Source organism: Orcinus orca, chromosome 9, assembly GCF_937001465.1.
Source record: "Orcinus orca chromosome 9, mOrcOrc1.1, whole genome shotgun sequence".
NCBI classification, from domain to species: Eukaryota; Metazoa; Chordata; class Mammalia; order Artiodactyla; family Delphinidae; genus Orcinus; species Orcinus orca.
The window spans coordinates 13,420,945-13,438,294 of record NC_064567.1 but is presented as its reverse complement, the minus strand read 5'-3'; the positions used below and the strand labels follow the sequence as shown (position 1 = coordinate 13,438,294).

At 47.1% G+C, this 17,350-nt stretch overlaps 1 protein-coding gene across 2 annotated transcripts; it reads left to right on the top strand.

The window, feature by feature from the left end:
- Positions 1-968: 968 nt before the first annotated feature.
- Positions 969-15,903, top strand: RAB19 (RAB19, member RAS oncogene family). 2 transcript variants are annotated; one of them, XM_033432337.2, is made up of 4 exons: positions 969-1,501; positions 3,684-3,896; positions 5,080-5,263; positions 14,410-15,903. In XM_033432337.2, exons 1-4 carry the CDS (start codon positions 1,241-1,243, stop codon positions 14,676-14,678), a joined length of 927 nt encoding a protein of 308 aa, XP_033288228.2. In that variant the 5' UTR covers positions 969-1,240; the 3' UTR covers positions 14,679-15,903. The 2 variants fall into 2 exon arrangements, with proteins under 2 accessions (XP_033288228.2, XP_004272185.1); XM_004272137.4 differs by having other exon boundaries at positions 970-1,518.
- Positions 15,904-17,350: the final 1,447 nt, after the last annotated feature.

Genomic DNA, 17,350 nt, shown 5'->3' with positions numbered 1-17,350 from the left:
CCTCATATGCATGACTGTGGCTTTCAGAGCACAGTCTGCAGGGCCTTCCCTGGTAGTCCAGTGGTTAGGACTCCACGCTTCCATTGCTGGGGGCACGGGTTCAATCCCTCATCAGGGAACTAAGATCCCGCATGCTGAATGTGAACTAGGATCCCACATGCTGCATGGCATGGGCAAAAAAATAAATAAAATAAAAATTTTTTAAAAACACAATAAAGCACGGTATGCAGCAGCAGTATTTGGCAGTGTCTTTTGTCTTCTTGCTCTACCTGCCAACATTGGATTTATCCTCCCCAAAAGAGAGGTTCCTGAAAGTGATGTGTAAATGGAATTTGGGGTAAGATAAATCATCATTTACAGGTTTCTGGAGAAATGTTCTTGAGTAGTGAATAAATTGTCCTCTATTTCAGTGCTAGGCCTCAATCCACAGTAAGAAATACATCTTACATCACCCCCAGCACACACGTGCCTGTTCACAACTGATCCAAACAGCTCATGCAACAATACCCTTACTCCATGGAATGCATTCTGAATTGGTTTCCTAATCTTTTCTGTAAAAACGCTGGTTACAACCCCCTAAATTTGACTTCATGACTCATTAACGGGTCTCGGCCCACAGTTTGAAAACACTACACCAGTTTAATATTTTATCGATCGGGATGTTTCTGTTTTGCATGTTGTGCCTATAGCTTAACTGCCTGCTCAGCACATTCCACAGAGTGGAGCTGATCTGGTCCCCATGCTAGAAGCAGTGACTCTTCCAGACTCTGTGGGGAAAAAATAAAAAGGAAAATTCACCTCAGCTCCATGCTTCTCCTGCCAGCATCAGGGACTGACGAACTCCAGGTCTTCCTAGAAATTAACCTTGGTTCTGGGGTACACTTTGTGGGGGGAAGGAAACATTTTTTTTCAGCTCCTTCTTCCCCTGCAAATTCAAAGTTGTTTTCGTTTTTTAATCTTCTCTTTGGATCACCTCCTTTCTCTCAGTGGCTCCTCAGAAAAGGTTATTCAAGTCCACAAAACAGTTAAATGACTCAAAACCCAGATCTGTATCCTCCTTTAAGTTGCTGTCCTTCAACTAGCCACTCCCACCCCAGCCAAACAGGGGACACCAGGAAAAATTGGGGGTAAGGGCCGCCTAAGAGAATGTGAGCTGAAAGAAATAATAGGGAGGCTCAGTAGGTGTTGGCTGAGGTAGCAGGCTAGTCCTTTTCATTTTGGGTTTGCTGGATAACATGTGATGCTAAGAAGCCGGAGGAAAGGTGACCTAGTGTGGCCTCACCCCGTGCTTTGTACCCAATGGCAGCTCCTCCGGATGGGGAGGGAGGGGGAGGCGGAGGGAGGGAGGGTTGACACTTTCCTTTCACTTTCTCAGGCCACCAAACCTGACACCTGGGGACAGAACTACAGTTCCCACCACGCCTCGAGACAGGAGGAAGAAGGGGCACGGAGGACCAAAAGGAAAACCAGGAGAAAGAGCAAACGTTACCTACTGGCAGAGGTGAGAGAGCCAGACAGGTAAGCAACAGGTGCAGGTTACAGGATGCAGGATGGAGGGTGTTGGAGGGTGGACATCGCTTGTTTCTCCTTGCAGGGCGTGTAGGCGGAGGTGAAGGGGGCTTTTGTGGAAACCCTGAGGACTTACTTGGTGTGTGTGTATGGGGGCAGGGGCATGGAAGTAAGATTTCAGCTCAAATTACAGGGATAAGACACCGGAAGTGGAATGGCTTTCTTACTTGAAAAGCCCGGGGAAGAGTTGTTTGATTATGTCTCGTGTCTGCTGGATCATTTAGCCATAGTGATTTCAGAGGAGTCTAGGAGAAGTGTAGGATCCTCCATCTGTTTAAAGCTCGCAGTTTTTACGTACAGATTTTAATCTGTGACATGATACAGACTTGTCCTTTTCTATGACTTCTGAGAAAGCCAAAAACTAAAACTGGGGGAAATGAAGAAGGGTGTCATAGGCAGGAACAATTTGCAACACATCAAATTTCGTCATCAAATGAAATAAGGTTTCCTGTATTTTTAAGAGACATCTGACGAGGAGACCCAACACAACCAAAGAACAGTTGAAGGGCCCGGGTATATCTGCCATGAGGGGACACGGTTGCTGCTCCAACAATCTGCTGGGCTGTGGAGTAGGAATCTGCTGTCATGTGGAATGGGAGTCCTGATGTAGCATGAGGGTCCACAGATGGAAACCTCGGGGAGATAGATTTCAACCCCATGTAAGTTAGAGCTGTGCACACAACATAGATTTTTTCAGGAGGTAGTGAGTTCCTCGTGATCTGAGATGCTGTGGGTATTTAAGCAGAGACGCTGAAGGTGGGAATAAAGTTTCAGGTGGGTGATTGTGTCGGTCAACACTTCCCAAGGCTAGCTAGTCCTCAAAATCACCTGGGAGTGTGTGCATGTTCTTAAATCTATTTAGCAGACCTAAGATGGGCTCCAGGAATATATAGATAATTATCTTCCCAGGTAATTCTGATAATCAGTTAGTTTGGGAGACACTGTCATGAGAAACTTTCTTTTCCAGCCTATGGTAGAGTATGGCACAAACATTCGAACCACAGGGTTTTTTTGTTGGTTTCGTTTTGTTTTGTGGCACCTCGAGGCTTGTGGGATCTTAGTTCTCCAACCAGGGATTGAAACCGGGCCCTTGACAGTGAAAGCACAGAGTCCTAACCGCTGGACTGCCAGGGAATTCCCCACAGTTTTCATTCTGAATATTCTCAGAATCATAATTTCCAGGACAAGGAAAAGCAGGTGCCAGCCACAAGGAAAGGGCTGTGTGACTCTTCCCGAAACTGACTTGTCTGTCAGGGCTCATGGATGCTTGCGGCTGGTTGCCTTGCCATTCAGTCTTCCAGTAATTTGTCTTCCTCCCGTGTGACATGGAGATAGGCTGACAGCTAGGCATGTCTCCCACCTGATAACTGGCAGGTAAAACACTCCTGCTGGGCCCCGAGGCATGTGGGATCTTAGTTCCCGGACCAGGGATCAAACCCACCACCCCCTGCAGTGGAAGCGCTGGAAGCATGGAGTCTTAACCCCTGGACTGCCAGGGAAGTCCCAGTCAATGCTGTCATCTGAGAGTGTTGACCGTGTACTGGGCCCAGCAGAGAACAGTAGAACCTCTTCATTCCAAGGTCACCCCTAAAGTAATGTTAACTCACCTAGGACAGGTGGGGTTTGTGCGGGCAGCTCCCTCTTACCTGACCAGTAATTAACATGCTTCTCCCACGAGGATGGCAGTGCTAGGAAAACAGTGACCTCACTCTGTCTTGTCCTGTGCTGAATCCCGAGTGCCAAGAATAGTTCCCGGCCCCTGGTAGGTGGTCACTAACACAGGGGTCCCCAATCCCCAGGCTGTGGACCAGTACCGGTCCTGTTAGGTACTGGGCCACACAGCAGGAGGTGAGCGGCAGGCAAGTGAGCAAAGCTTCACCTGTCGCTCCCCATCGTTCCCCATCGCCCCCCATTGCCCCCCATCACTCCCCATCGCCCCCTATTGCTCCCCATCGCTCCCCATTGCTCACGTTGCCTCCTGAACCATCCTAGCCCCCCACCCTGTCCGAGGAAAAATTGTCTTCCACGAAACCAGTCCCTGGTGCTGAAAAGGTTGGGGATGGCTGCACTAAAGAGAGACTGAATTCCTTCTTTTCTTCCTTGATCTGTTCTAGGTGGCAAGAGCCATGCAATTCTCCAGCTCAGCCAGGGCAGCGGATGAGAACTTTGACTATTTGTTCAAGATTATCCTCATCGGGGATTCCAATGTGGGGAAGACGTGTGTGGTGCGGCATTTCACGTCCGGCGTCTACACCGAGGCGCAGCAGAACACCATTGGGGTGGACTTCACTGTGCGTGCCCTGGAGATCAACGGCAAGAAAGTGAAGGTCAGAGGGGGACAGGGGTGGGTCTGCCTCTTTTAGCCATGGTTCCTAACCCCGAAACACATGCCTGAGGAGTGAAAGATTTAAATATAAACTATGAGATCATTAAAATACCAGGGAAAAAAAACCCATGGGACTATTTATTTTTATCATTGAGGAATAGAGAAATCAGGCTTTAAAGTAAGACAAGAACCCAGAAGCCATAAGGGAAAATATTGCTCCATCTAACTATTTAAAGGTCAAATTAATACTCTTCTATATGATCATATAAAGGTCAAATTTCTACATACTCAAAAATACCATAAACAAAGTCAAAGATGAGTGACAAACTGGAAAGAAACATTTGCAGATATGGAACTGACAGAGAGCTAATTTCTCTGATGTGAAAAGAGCTCTGATAAATATCGAAGAAAAGACCAACAACCAAATACAAAAAGTAGGCACTTCACAGATTAGACAAAACAGCTACTTCACAGATGTTATGTGAACTGGCTCATACATTTATGTGAAAAAGTAAAAGTGCCCATTGTTACTCATGATTAAAGAAATGAAATTAAAATAAGTGAGATAATATCATTTACCCATTTGACCAACCAAAAAAGATCAAAAAGTATTGGTGAAAATGTAATAAATGGATTTTGTGTGGGATCCTTATTAAACAAACACAATAGTAAAAAGACATTTTGAGGCTTCCATGGTGGCACAGTGGTTGAGAGTCCGCCTGCCGATGCAGGGGACACGGGTTCGTGCCCCGGTCCGGGAAGATCCCACATGCCGCGGAGCGGCTGGGCCCGTGAGCCATGGCCGCTGAGCCTGCGCATCCGGAGCCTGTGCTCCGCAGCAGGAGAGGCCACAACGGTGAGAGGCCTGCGTGCCGCAAAAAAAAAAGAAAGATAAAACATCTGGATGAAGGGATGAGTGTGGTAGGAAGGCAAAAGAACACCAGACCTTAGGACACTGGATCCGCCTCTCCCACTGAAGGGCACCTTAGGTGATGGCCCCCAACCTGAAAACCTTGGGGATTTTACCCTGGGGAGCACCTGAAAAAAGACAGATTCCTGGGCCCCACCCCAGATCTCCTGAATTTGGATCTCTAGAAGTGAGACCCAGGGAACGACTTAGGCGAGCAAGTTCCCATCAGGGGTGGGAACTCCTGATGCAGACCCCCTTTCCTGCCCTTCTCCAGATGCAGGTATGGGACACTGCAGGCCAGGAGCGCTTCCGGACCATCACCCAAAGCTACTATCGCAGTGCCCACGCGGCCATCATTGCCTACGACCTCACCCGGCGGTCCACATTCGAGTCTGTTCCTCACTGGATTCACGAGATAGAGAAATACGGGGCGGCAAACTTGGTCATCATGCTGATTGGTAGGTTGATTTCAAAGTGTTTTGCTTTCCTTGACTGCCCGCCGCCCCCCATGCTCAGCTTTTTCTGTGTTTCCAGTGGCAGTGGAACAGGAAGCCGTAAAAGTGCACGTGGCGGATGGGACCTCAGAAAACATCTGGGCCAGAAATTCCCATCAGGTTCACTTGAGCATGAGAGTGGGGTGGTTTGAACTTGTTAAGAATACAGATTCCAGGGCCCCACCCTAGAGTTTCTCACTGCAAAAACCTGAGATGGGGCCAGATATCTAGATGAAGGTACACCCTGGCTGATTTGACACACGTCTGTACAGACTACACAGGAAGTATTCTGTAGTCCGAGCTTCACAGCGTCAGATGGCTCTTAATCCCCGGAAGAGCCGCTCAGATGACTATGACTGACAACACTCTTGAATGACTTATCACACCTGCTAAGATGCTAAGCAAATCTTAACAACAAGCCAACATCAAAATTAACCGCAACTTCAACTATACACAGTGAACTCACAGCTTGAAATACGTGCCGTCACATTGTGCATTCAGAAACGGGTAATGTGCTGTCACTTCCCTATAGTATTAGCTTTGCAAGCAGTGCCCCTCCTAAGGACACTAATGTTTACCAAGTGGCAAGTTGGTTTAGGTTCTTGCTACTCAAAGCGTGGTCCACGGACCAGCAGCATCAGCATCACTGGGGTTTTTGGTTTTAGGTTTCTTTTTCTTTTTTTTTTGTATGAAGACTTATTTTTTCAGAGCAGTTTTTAAGGTTCTCAGCAAAATTGGGAAGGTACGGAGATTTCCCATATGCCCCCTGTACTCACACATGCATAGCCTCTCCCATATCAACATCTCCTACCAATGTGGTACATTTGTTACAAAGGATGAACCTACATTGACACATCATAGTCATCTGAACTTCATAGTTTACATTATGGCTCATTCATGGTGTTGTACTTTCTATGGGTTTGGACAAATGTCTAATGACAAGTATCGACCATGATGATATCAGAGAGAGTATTTTCACTGCCCTAAAAATCCACAGAATCAGCATCACTTTGGGGGTTGTTAAAAGTGCCCCATCTCAGGTCCCATTCCAGACCTACTGAATCTGAGTCTTCGTTTTAACAGGATCCTAGAGAGATTCATATGCAAATTAAAGTTTGCAGAGCACAGGTCTAGAGAGCTGCTGTGGGACTGAGCGCTAAACATAGCAATGATTAGTGGCTTATTTATCCATGCACAGGCATGTCCTAGCTGTGTGGTAAGTTACCTTCTGAGTCTTAGTTTCCTCATCTATAATATGCAATCAGTATTCACTAGGGTTGTTGTAAAGATGTGACGAGATAATGTGTATACATCACTTGACAGTGCCTAGCACAGAGTAGGTGCTTCATAACGGGTGTGGGGTTTGTTTCTAGAAGGTTCATTTGTTTGAGGGAACAAACTCCTCTGTGTTCCTTAAACAATGGGGTGGGGTGCTTATGGTGAGGGTGCAAGTCCCTGGGACCTAGGAAAACCCAGCCCAGCATTCAAGCCCAGCAGAGTGGGAGACACAGTGGAGCCAGGCCACCCATCGCAAGCAGGAAGTTGGGGACCCTCTTCTCAGGGCTGGGCTCTGTGTACCAGCCTCCTCCACCATTGTGTATCTATGTCTTCTCTCAGAGCTGCTTCTTACATTCAGGATACTGTGGGCCTGCAGCACTCTCCCTCTGAACCATCTCTCCTGGGTTCCTCAAAGCATAATCCCCAGCCTGCTCCTGCCACAGAATCCCTCATTCTCTCATACCCTCCAGCTCACATTCTTCAGAAAGGAAATCCAATTGCCCCGTTCCTTTTTTTTTTAATACTTAATTTTTAAAAAATATTTATTTATTTATGTATTCGGCTGCACCGGGTCTTAGTTGCAGCACACAGGGTCTTTTAGTTGCAGCACGCACGCGGTGTCTAGTTCCCTGGCCAGGTGTCCAACCCAGGCCCCCTGCATTGGGAGCACAGAGTCTTAACCACTGGACCATCAGAGAAGTCCCGCCCCATTCCTCTTTCTCATGGCAAAGCCTGGCCCAGGCTGCTGGCCAACCTCACGGTGGCGGGCAGGCCTGGTGTAAGGTGCCCGGCCTGGACCAAGCAGCTGGGCCCCGAGGGGGGAGGCAGTGACAGGAAGCATAGCTGGGCTGCAGACGGTCCACAGAAGAGGTCACTCGCACACATCGTTGGCACATCTAGCCCATCTATTATTACTATTCTGATTCCAAAAAGGACTTGTTATTCTAGAACCATGTTTTCCCTGTCTTTGCTGTTTTAAGTCACAGTCTAGCCCCTATCATACGCATGGCCTTGAAGAGAATGCTGCTTTGTAACTCATTCTGCTTCTTGTAACTTAAGAATCAAAGTCATTCCAAGAGCCTAGACGGGGCTCGTTCCTTCGTGCTGCATCAGATCAAAAGCTCCCTATCCACAGCCAGTTGCCAAAGAAAATGCGCCTCAAACTTAGCCCCTTTTTTCAGAGGGGCTGTGTCTTTTCCCTCATGGCAGAAAACAGGAGAGATTAGTGAGCCTGGGAAGCGTCTTCCACATGGAGGGCGACTTGTCTTTTTGGAGAAGTGTGAGCTGCCTCCTCTCTCCTGTTACTTCTCAGCCAAAGGTCCCCTCTGGGACCAGAAACATTTTTGATTTGATTTCAGATATAAAGAACACTTCTTCAAAAGACAGAGTTCAGGGCTTCCCTGGTGGTGCAGTGGTTAAGAATCTGCCTGCCAATGCAGGGGACACTGGTTTGAGCCCTGGTCCGGGAAGATCCCACATGCTGCGAAGCAACTAAGCCCATGAGCCAGAACTACTGAGCCTGCGCTCTAGAGCCCACGAGCCACAACTACTGAGCCCACGAGCCACAACTACTGAGTCCACGTGCCACAACTACTGAAGCCCGCGCGCCTAGAGCCCGTGCTCTGCAACGAAGAGTAGCCCCCGCTCACTGCAACTAGAGAAAGCCCGCATGCAGCAATGAAGACCCAATGCAGCCACAAATAAATAAATAAATTTATTTTTTAAAAAAGAAAAAGGCAGAGTTCAGAGTTATAAAAATAAACACTGACCCCCCAACAGAGCCATATTTCTTCCTCAATGACCACTTCTTCGAAGCACCGAGGAGGACACTGGCCAAGGTTTCTGACACCCTTCACAACAGCTGCTCCTGAAGTGTGATGACCAGGAGGGGTGACAAGATCTGACGACAGGTGACATTTACTAAACTCCACTCTGAGTCTGCCCCTGGGTCCCTTCATTTAATCCTCACAACCATCCTGAGAAGCAGAGACGACCATTGTCGTCTCCCAGCTGAGGAAACCGAGGCCTCTGGAGGTTAAGTATCCTGGCAAGGAGCTCAGCTGAGTCACCTACTGACAGGTGAGGCAGGATTTGAATCAGAGCCCCGGGTGGTTCAGTTCCTGTCCAGCCACTTTCCAGTAGCTGGTCAGGCCGACAGTCGCCCCCTGAAGCTCTGGTTGAGGCAATGTCTCGTCCACTCCAGTGCCTGGACTTTGCAGTCAGCCAGATTTGGGTTCAAATCTCCCTCTCTGTCCTTCCTGTCTGAACTTGGTCTCATCCCTCTCTCTAAATTTCTACTTACTCATCTGTAAAACTGGTACCTGCCTCAAAGGTTTTGTTGAATTGAAAGGATTAAACAAGGTAACATAAAGCACTTAGCACAGTGCTGAGACCTCAATCCAGGGAACGAGGGGCTCAGAGGGCATCCCCCGGAGAGGGGGGACATAGCTGAGCCGGCAGGGAAGGTGGGAACCCCACCAATAGTAGCTCCCAGGGAAGGGAAGCTTGGGTGTGAATTCCTTGCATCTCGCTGAGGGGAACCACGCCGTCCTAAACTCGCTGGCGGTTACCCAGGAAGGTGTGTTGGATCCCTCTTCCATTAAATTCACAGGCTTCCCAGGAAACGTTGAAGCAGAAGAACCTTGAAAGCTGCCATGCAAAGCCACCCTGACCAGCCATCCCCTCTGGGCTGTCTTTGGAAGGCCTCACCTGCTTCTCCACCTCCGCCTTCTCCTCCCTTGCGGGCCCCGCCCTTTGCTGGCCCCGCCCCCACCAGCATTGTCCTTCACTCTTCCTCCCCCTACTGCAGAAACAGGTGGGGCAGAGTAGGGGAACAAATGCCAAGATGTGGTGGGATTTCCACGAATCTCACAACTTTTGCTTGAGATTTACTCCCTCGTCTGTCTGTTGTAAAAAATATCTCTGCCCCACTTCTTAACTGGTTCTAGAAATGCCCCCTAAGATGATCAGGACGTGTCCCCAATGTTCTCGCTTATGACGCATCCAATCCCAAGGGCTGACACCACGGGTCTTCCTGTTTACTGTCAGTGGCCTCCTCCCTTTAATCTGGGATAGCCAACTGTGCTGTTCCCTCACAGAAGTGTCCCTGCCCGTTTTACCATATTTTCCATTCTGTCTCCATGGTTCTTCACACAAATGGCTTTCTCTCTCAAAAGTTTACCCCAGCCCCTAGAGGCCATGTCACCACCATACAAAATCAAAGAGACCATTGTGCGTTGATTTGTCCTGTTCCTTCCCCTCCAGCCATTCACAGGGAACCCAGCTCCTCAGTAATGTCCCTCTGTTTACTTATATAAAATTTCTTTAAAATTATTTTTGGCTGCATTGGGTCTTCTTGCTGCATCCGGACTTTCTCTAGTTGTGGCGAGCGGGGGCTACTCTTTGTTGCAGTGCGCGGGCTTGTGGCTTCTCTTGTTGCAGAGCATGGGGTCTAGGTGCGTGAGCTTCAGTAGTTGTGGCACACGGGCTCAGTAATTGCAGCTCGCGGGCTCTAGAGCGCAGGCTCAGTAGGTGTGGCGCACGGGCTTAGTTGCTCCACAGCATGTGGGATCTTCCTGGCCCAGGGCTCGAATCCGTGTCCCCTGCATTGGCAGGCGGATTCTTAACCACTGTGCCACCAGGGAAGCCCCTGTCCCTCTGTTTAAAACCTTCGGTGTCCCCGTCACCCCCAAGATAACACCCAAATTCCTGAACATCATTCACAAGGTGCCCTGCTTTCCGCCTGGAGATGGCTGCTTCTTGTCGTTTTCTCATCCCCCTCTGTTCTGTTTCTAACTTCTTAACTCTTCTTACTCCCTCAGAGTAAGGGTTTGGGAGCCAACTTCCTTTTGTAGGTTATGTGGCTGTTCTGTCTCTTAACATTCTTTGGCATCTTCTATTTGTCCCCTTAGGATCTCGGGCAAACTTTCCACTTAAACCCCTGTTATATTTAAAGGTCCACAATCTCTCAGCAAAAGCTCTTAGAACCTGGATTTCCTGGTTGTACATCCTCACCAGCACTTGCTATTATCAGATCTTTTCATTTCTTCCATCCTGATAAGTGTGTCGTGATATCACTCGCATTTTTTATTTGCAGGTCCCTGTTCACTGTTGAGGTCAAGCACCTTTTCATACACTTGTTAGCTATTTGGATATTCTCTTTTCAATTCTCATGCCCATTTTTCTACCTGTTGTTTGTCTTTTTCTTATTGATCCCTACAAGTACCTTATGTTTTCTGGAAATAATCTATGTTGGTTCGGGTCTTCCAGGAAGATGTCAGGACAGGATCCGGTAGACATGCAAGAGATTTATTGGGAGAAATGGCTGTGAGGGGTAAAGAGGAAGGCGCAGAAGGAGGCAGGGGAGAGTCTTCTATGTCATGCAGACCTGCCCCTGGGAAGGAGAGAAGGGAGGAAGGAGGATGGTGTCCAAGAAAGGTTCGTTCAGTCCTGAACAAAAGCTGCCTGATAGAGGAATGGAACCCTGGTCTCTGCAGCAGGGGCCTGCGTTAGTGCCTCCCTGTGCTGGGGCCTCTGCACCAGCTGGTGGAGGACAGTGGGGTAGCAGCTGGGCTGGGGTCACCTATGCTCCCTGAAGTCAGTTCTCTTGAACAGCTCTGAGCCCTTTGTCAATTGCATGTGTTGCAAATACATCTTTCACTTTTATTTATTTATTTAAAATTTTATTATTATATTTTAATGTTTTAGCCACGCCATGCGGCATGTGGGATCTTAGTTCCCTGACCAGGAATCGAACCCATGCTCCCTACATTGGAAGCTTGGAGTCTTAACCACTGGACCACCAGGGAAGTCCCTCATCTTTCACTTTTTTACTCTCAGAGTTCCTCTTCACTCTCTTGATGGTGTATTTTGATGAACAGACATTTTTAATTTTAATATATTTCAATCCATCAAACTTTTCCTTAATGATTATTGCTTCCTGTATCCTATGTAGGAAAATTTACCCTAATTGAAATCATTAACATAGCCTTACATTATCTTTTGAAGCTTGCTTGCTGTATGTTTTTTGTTTCTTTAACATCTTTATTGGAGTATAATTGCTTTACAATGGTGTGTTAGTTTCTGCTGTATAACAAAGTGAATCAGCTATACGTATACATATATCCCCATATCTCCTCCCTGTTGCGTCTCCCTCCCACCCTCCCTTGCTTGCTGTATTTGTTTGTTTGTTTATAATTTATTATGACTTTTACATTTAGATCTGCAATCTATCCAGCATTGATTATGGTGTACAGTGAGAGGTCTGGGCCAAAACTTGTAACTATTCATGTAAAGATCCAATTGCCTCCGTACTATTGACTAAAAAGGCAATCTTGTCCACTGCTCTGTGGCACCATCTTTCTGTGAAGGGTACATATATTCGTGAGTTTGTTTCTGAGCTTTTTATTCTATTCTACTGGTCTATTTCATGCATTCTTTTGGAGGGCAAAAATATTTCAGATATTACAGTGGTTTGTGGCCTCCAAAGGGCCAGATATACAGTGTATCTGTAGGGTCTGTACACAAATTTTGTAAGGTCTGTACACAAATGTTCACTGAAGCACTATTCATAATAATAAAAAACTAGAATCAGGGCTTTCCTGGTGGCGCAGTGGTTGAGCGTCCGCCTGCCGATGCAGGGGACGTGGGTTCGTGCCCCGGTCCGGGAAGATCCCACATAACACGGAGCGGCTGCGCCCGTGAGCCATGGCCGCTGAGCCTGCGCGTCCGGAGCCTGTGCTCCGCAACGGGAGAGGCCACAACAGTGAGAGGCCCGCATACCACAAAAAACAAACAAACAAACAAACAAACAAAAAAAACCTAGAATCAACTCAGTTTCCTTCATATGGGTGGGTAGTTAAACTGTGGTACATCCATACCATGGAACATGACTCAGCAATAAAAAAGAAACTACTGGGGGCTTCCCTGGTGGAGCAGTGGTTGAAAGTCCGCCTGCCGATGCAGGGGATACGGGTTCGTGCCCCGGTCAGGAAGGTTCCCACATGCCGCGGAGCGGCTGGGCCCGTGAGACATGGCCGCTGAGCCTGCGCGTCTGGAGCCTGTGCTCCGCAACGGGAGAGGCCGCAGCAGTGAGAGGCCCGCGTACCGCAAAAAAAAAAAAAAAAAAAAAAACTAATACATACATCACTCTGATGGATCTCAAGAGAATTATGCTGAGAAAAGCCAATCTCCAAAGGCTACCTACTGTATGATTCTTTTTTTTTAAAATAAATTTATTTATTTATTATTTATTTATTTTTGCTGCGTTGGGTCTTCGTAGCTGCGCGTGGGCTTTCTCTAGTTGCAGGGAGCTAGGGCTACTCTTCATTGCGGTTCGTGGGCCTCTCATTGTGGTTGCTTCTCTTGTTGCGGAGCACAGACTCTAGAGCACAGGCTCAGTAGTTGTGGCGCACAGGCTTGGTTAGTTGTTCCATGGCATGTGGGATCTTCCTGGACCAGGGCTTGAACCTGTGTCCCCTGCATTGGCAGGTGGATTCTTAACCACTGCACTACCAGGGAAGCCCCTACATAACATCCTGGAAATGACAAAATTATACAGATGGAGAACAGATTAGTTACCAGGGGTCAGGGATTAGAGCTGGTGGGAGGTTGTAAAGGGTAGCACGGCGAGTACTTCGTGGTGATGGAACTGTTCTGTATCTTGACTGCACTGGTAGGTGTAGGAATCTACACATGTGATCAAATTGCACAAATACATACGCACACACACATACACACAAAGGAATGTGTGTATAATTTGTGAAATCTGAATAAGCTCTGTGACTTGTATTAGTGTCAATTTCCTGGTTTTGATATTGTACTGTAGTGCAAGAGGTTACCATTGGGGGAAACTCGGAGAAGAGTACACTGGACCTCCCTGAATATATATATATGTAGTGTGTGTGTGTGTGTGTGTGTGTGTGTGTGTGTGTGTGTGTGTGTGTGTGCGTGTGCAATTTCCTGTGAATCTAGATTTTTTTTCCAAATAGGAAGTTTTACTGTTTTTCAGAGGCAAAGGGGTAATTAGGGGGAAAAAAGATCGAAAAAGACCCTCTATGAGGACAATAAAGAAACACTGGTCTAGCCCATCTTAATCGCTGTAGCTTTGTAATAAACCTTGATGTCTAGTGAAACAACCCTGGTGAGAAAGTAATTTCGCCTTTAGATTCCTGCCTCCGAGAGATCAAAGTCCAGTGATTAGATGAATGTAGGATTGAGGAGGAGGAAAAGAAATGCGGTACTTCTCTAACAGTAAATCCTGGGCTGTGCTGGCAAAACCCCTCATTGAGCTTTCTGGGGGAATTGCAAATGTTCTGTGTCCTGAGGGGGTTGGCGGTTATGGGACATAGACATTTGCCAAAACTCATTGACCTGTCTGCTTCAAGTCTGTGCAATTTTTTTTTTTTTTTTTTTTTTTTTTTTGCTGTACATGGGCCTCTCACTGTTGTGGCCTCTCCCGTTGAGGAGCACAGGCTCCGGACACGCAGGTGTGTGTGTCCTACTGTACAGCACCGGGAACTATATTCAATATCTTGTAATAAAGTATAATGGAAAAAATCTGAAATTTTATATATATATATGAATCACTTTGCTGTACACCAGAAACTAACACAACATTGTAAATCAACTGTACTTCAATTAAAAAAAAAAAAGATAGTGGCTCTGTTTCCATTCATCGTTGGGTTCATTTTCAGTAAATCTGCCATCAGTAACTATTTGTGAACAAATGCATGTGCGCATATTGCTAAACTAAAATGTTCTCTTTGAAGTTCACCTTTTAAAAAACCAGATTAAGTTACTCATCGGAATATTTGCTTCTCTCTCACTCCCAGGGAACAAATGTGACATGTGGGAAAAACGGCACGTCCTGTTTGAGGATGCCTGCACACTGGCTGAGAAATACGGCCTCCTGGCTGTCTTGGAGACGTCTGCCAAGGAGTCCAAGAACATCGACGAGGTCTTCGTGCTGATGGCCAGGGAGTTGATGGCTCGCCACAGCCTGCCCTTGTACGGGGAGGGCACCCTGGGCAGCCTCCCCCTGGATTCCAGTCCTGTCCTCACGGCCCCGGGGCCGAGGGAGAAGAGCCAGTGCACTTGTTGAGTATGTTCCCCGGGCCGGTGGCACCCAGCAGAGGCCACCTCCGAAACCAAGGGCAGCGGACGGCCTCGTGTCTGCTGAGGAGACCTCGGACTCCAGTGCGGACTTGCAGCTGGTCCTACTCCTTCCTGCCTGGTGGGGGGGCACCCTTTTGCCTCAGTTCACACCAGAGGGGGAAACCCTGACTCTGAGGATAGAGGACACCACTGTTTTTCTTGACTTTTCCTAGGACTCAAGGCCCAGTGGTAGGAGGACAAGATTTGTTCCTTTTCATCTTTCCCTTTTCTGTCTCCCCAACCCTTCAGCTGTTTTCTACTGAACTCTGCTTCTCACTTGAAGAAGAGGGTAGTAAAGGAAAGAAGAAAAGAGAAGTAGAAGAAGGAAAGAAGACAGGGGAGAAGATGTTTGGAACATTGCAGAGTGGTTGAAAACAGTGTGGGTGTGGGAAGATGGGGAAAAAGCCTGCAATGATGAACCAGATGTTGTTAACTTTTGCTTCCTGACATTCACACCTCAGGTCTTAGTTTGGGGGGCAAAGCTTTTTGACCTAAAGACGATAAATACGGTCTTGCCAAATGGTCAGGAGCCATGTGATGGAGAGAGAATTAGATTTCACTTTATCCGAGTTGGGCGGATTGGACCACCCTCCTAGGATGAGGGAGATGCCTACAATTTCTTTCCAAAACACCCAATCATCTGCTGGATCAAAAGTCATTTCTGAATTGAAATTAAATTGGCTCATAGACAAATATCAAACCAGTACTGACCTTGCTGCATGGCCGGGGCGTGCTGTGTACCCTCCGGAAGCTGTGAGTCATAACCCTTGTGTCCGCAAAGCTCCCTGACGGTTGCTGCTGAGGGTGTCTTACAATCCTAGTAAGAACTGCAAGTGTTGGTCCGGCCACAACATCAGCTCTGAAAGAGGAAATGTCTGTCTGGGGCGCACCCAGGGTGCAGGTGGGTCCCCCCCAGGCATTTCTAGCTGTAGCACTGTTATCTGCAGGCTGAGACCAGCACAAAACAAATAGCCACTAGCCACGTGACTACTTGAAATTGGCTAATTTCAATTTGATGAGCTCTGAATGTAAAATACATACCAGAATTTGAAGACTTATTATGAAAAATAAAATGTAAAGTATCTTCCTAATAATTTTATATTGATTATATGTTAAAATGATATTTTAGATTAATATCATTCCAGGTTAATAAAATATATATTAACATTTCAGCTGTTTCTTTTTACTTTTTTTAATGTAGCAACTAGAAAATCTTAAATTATGTGTGTGGCTCACACCATATGTCCATTGGACAGTACAACAGAGCAATGCTTCTGTAGTGGAATTCCCCGACCACACCTAGGACAGGGGCCAGGAGATGCTTGTCTAGGATTCCTGACACCCATGGCTGACTGACTGAATCTTTCCAGAAACCCACACTTCACCAAGCTTGCCAGGTGATTCTCCCCACACTAAACCTTGAGAACTACTACCATACAGAGGTTAGGTGAGGATGGGAGTGTAACCACAGAGAATAAATTACATTTAATTCACAGCAATATATATTCATTTTTGAAGCGAACAACTTACCTTTTGGAAACATGAGGGAAATCTATTACAAGCCAGAAATAATAAAGGCATCAAAGCAGATTAACCTTTTTTCACATACATATTCTTGTTCTAAAGAAGGGGTTATGTGAAGCAGGAGTTCACAAGGCAGATCAGGAATACACCTGTACCAAGTCACTGGGCAATTTTCAGAGGAGGCAGTGAGCAGACACTCCTTAAGAAGGGGAAGGAGAGGAAGGGACTTCCCTGGTGGCGCAGTGGATAAGACTCTGTGCTCCCAGTGCAGCAGGTCTTGGTTCGATCCCTGGTCAGGGAACTAGATCCCACATGCATGCTGCAACTAAGAGTTCGCATGCCACAACTAAGGAGCCTGGGAGCCATAACTAAGGAGACGGCCTGCTGCAACTAAGACCCGGTGCAACCAAATAAATAAATAAATATTAAAAAAAAAAAGAAGAAGGGAAAAGAAAACTGACTGGATCAGGGGAAAGTGTGCAGACAAGAGGCTGAGCAGGACAGGAGATTAATGGTTCACACCAAGGCTCCTCCATTTATCTGCACACCAGTCTCAACCAATACTCTAAAACCTCATCAGCTTCTAGGATGATGCCCTCTGCGGGTTATCTGGAATTAAAACATTCCTACCAACAGGTTACACACGTGAGAACAAGGTCACCGGAACACCAGCAACCTGTAATTAACCAGTGTGGGCTCCTGTTGAAATGATGGTGCTGGGACAGAAGTACTGGAAAGGGCAAGTGGAAGGGAGCAGCTTCCCTGGGTGAGGGCGCACAAATGTCTGCTCTGAAAAGAGGCACAGGCTTTTCTGAAGCTCAGAGCAGGCTTGTACCACACTGTGAAGCTCACTCAAGCAGGCGCTGCTTTAGAGCCAAGGTCCAGGAAGACTCTGTGTTAACTGAAGCTCGCACTTTTCTCACATCCTCAAAACTGCATAGTTGTTAACAAGGGAATTATATGAAATAAAGCTCCAAAAGGGACATTTTGGAAGAAAAAAAGATTATAGATGTATAAAATAGATAACTAATGAGAACCTACTGTAGAGCACAGGGAACTCGACTCAGTGCTCTGTGGTGACCTAAATGGGAAGGA

Bases quoted from the DNA above. Each gene is read 5' to 3' on its own strand.
- RAB19 (XM_033432337.2), top strand. From the start codon at position 1,241: ATGCTAAGAAGCCGGAGGAAAGGTGACCTAGTGTGGCCTCACCCCGTG. The intron at 3,897-5,079 runs GTCAGAGGGGGA...GCCCTTCTCCAG, and splicing joins TCAACGGCAAGAAAGTGAAG to ATGCAGGTATGGGACACTGC. The intron at 5,264-14,409 runs GTAGGTTGATTT...TCTCACTCCCAG, and splicing joins CTTGGTCATCATGCTGATTG to GGAACAAATGTGACATGTGG.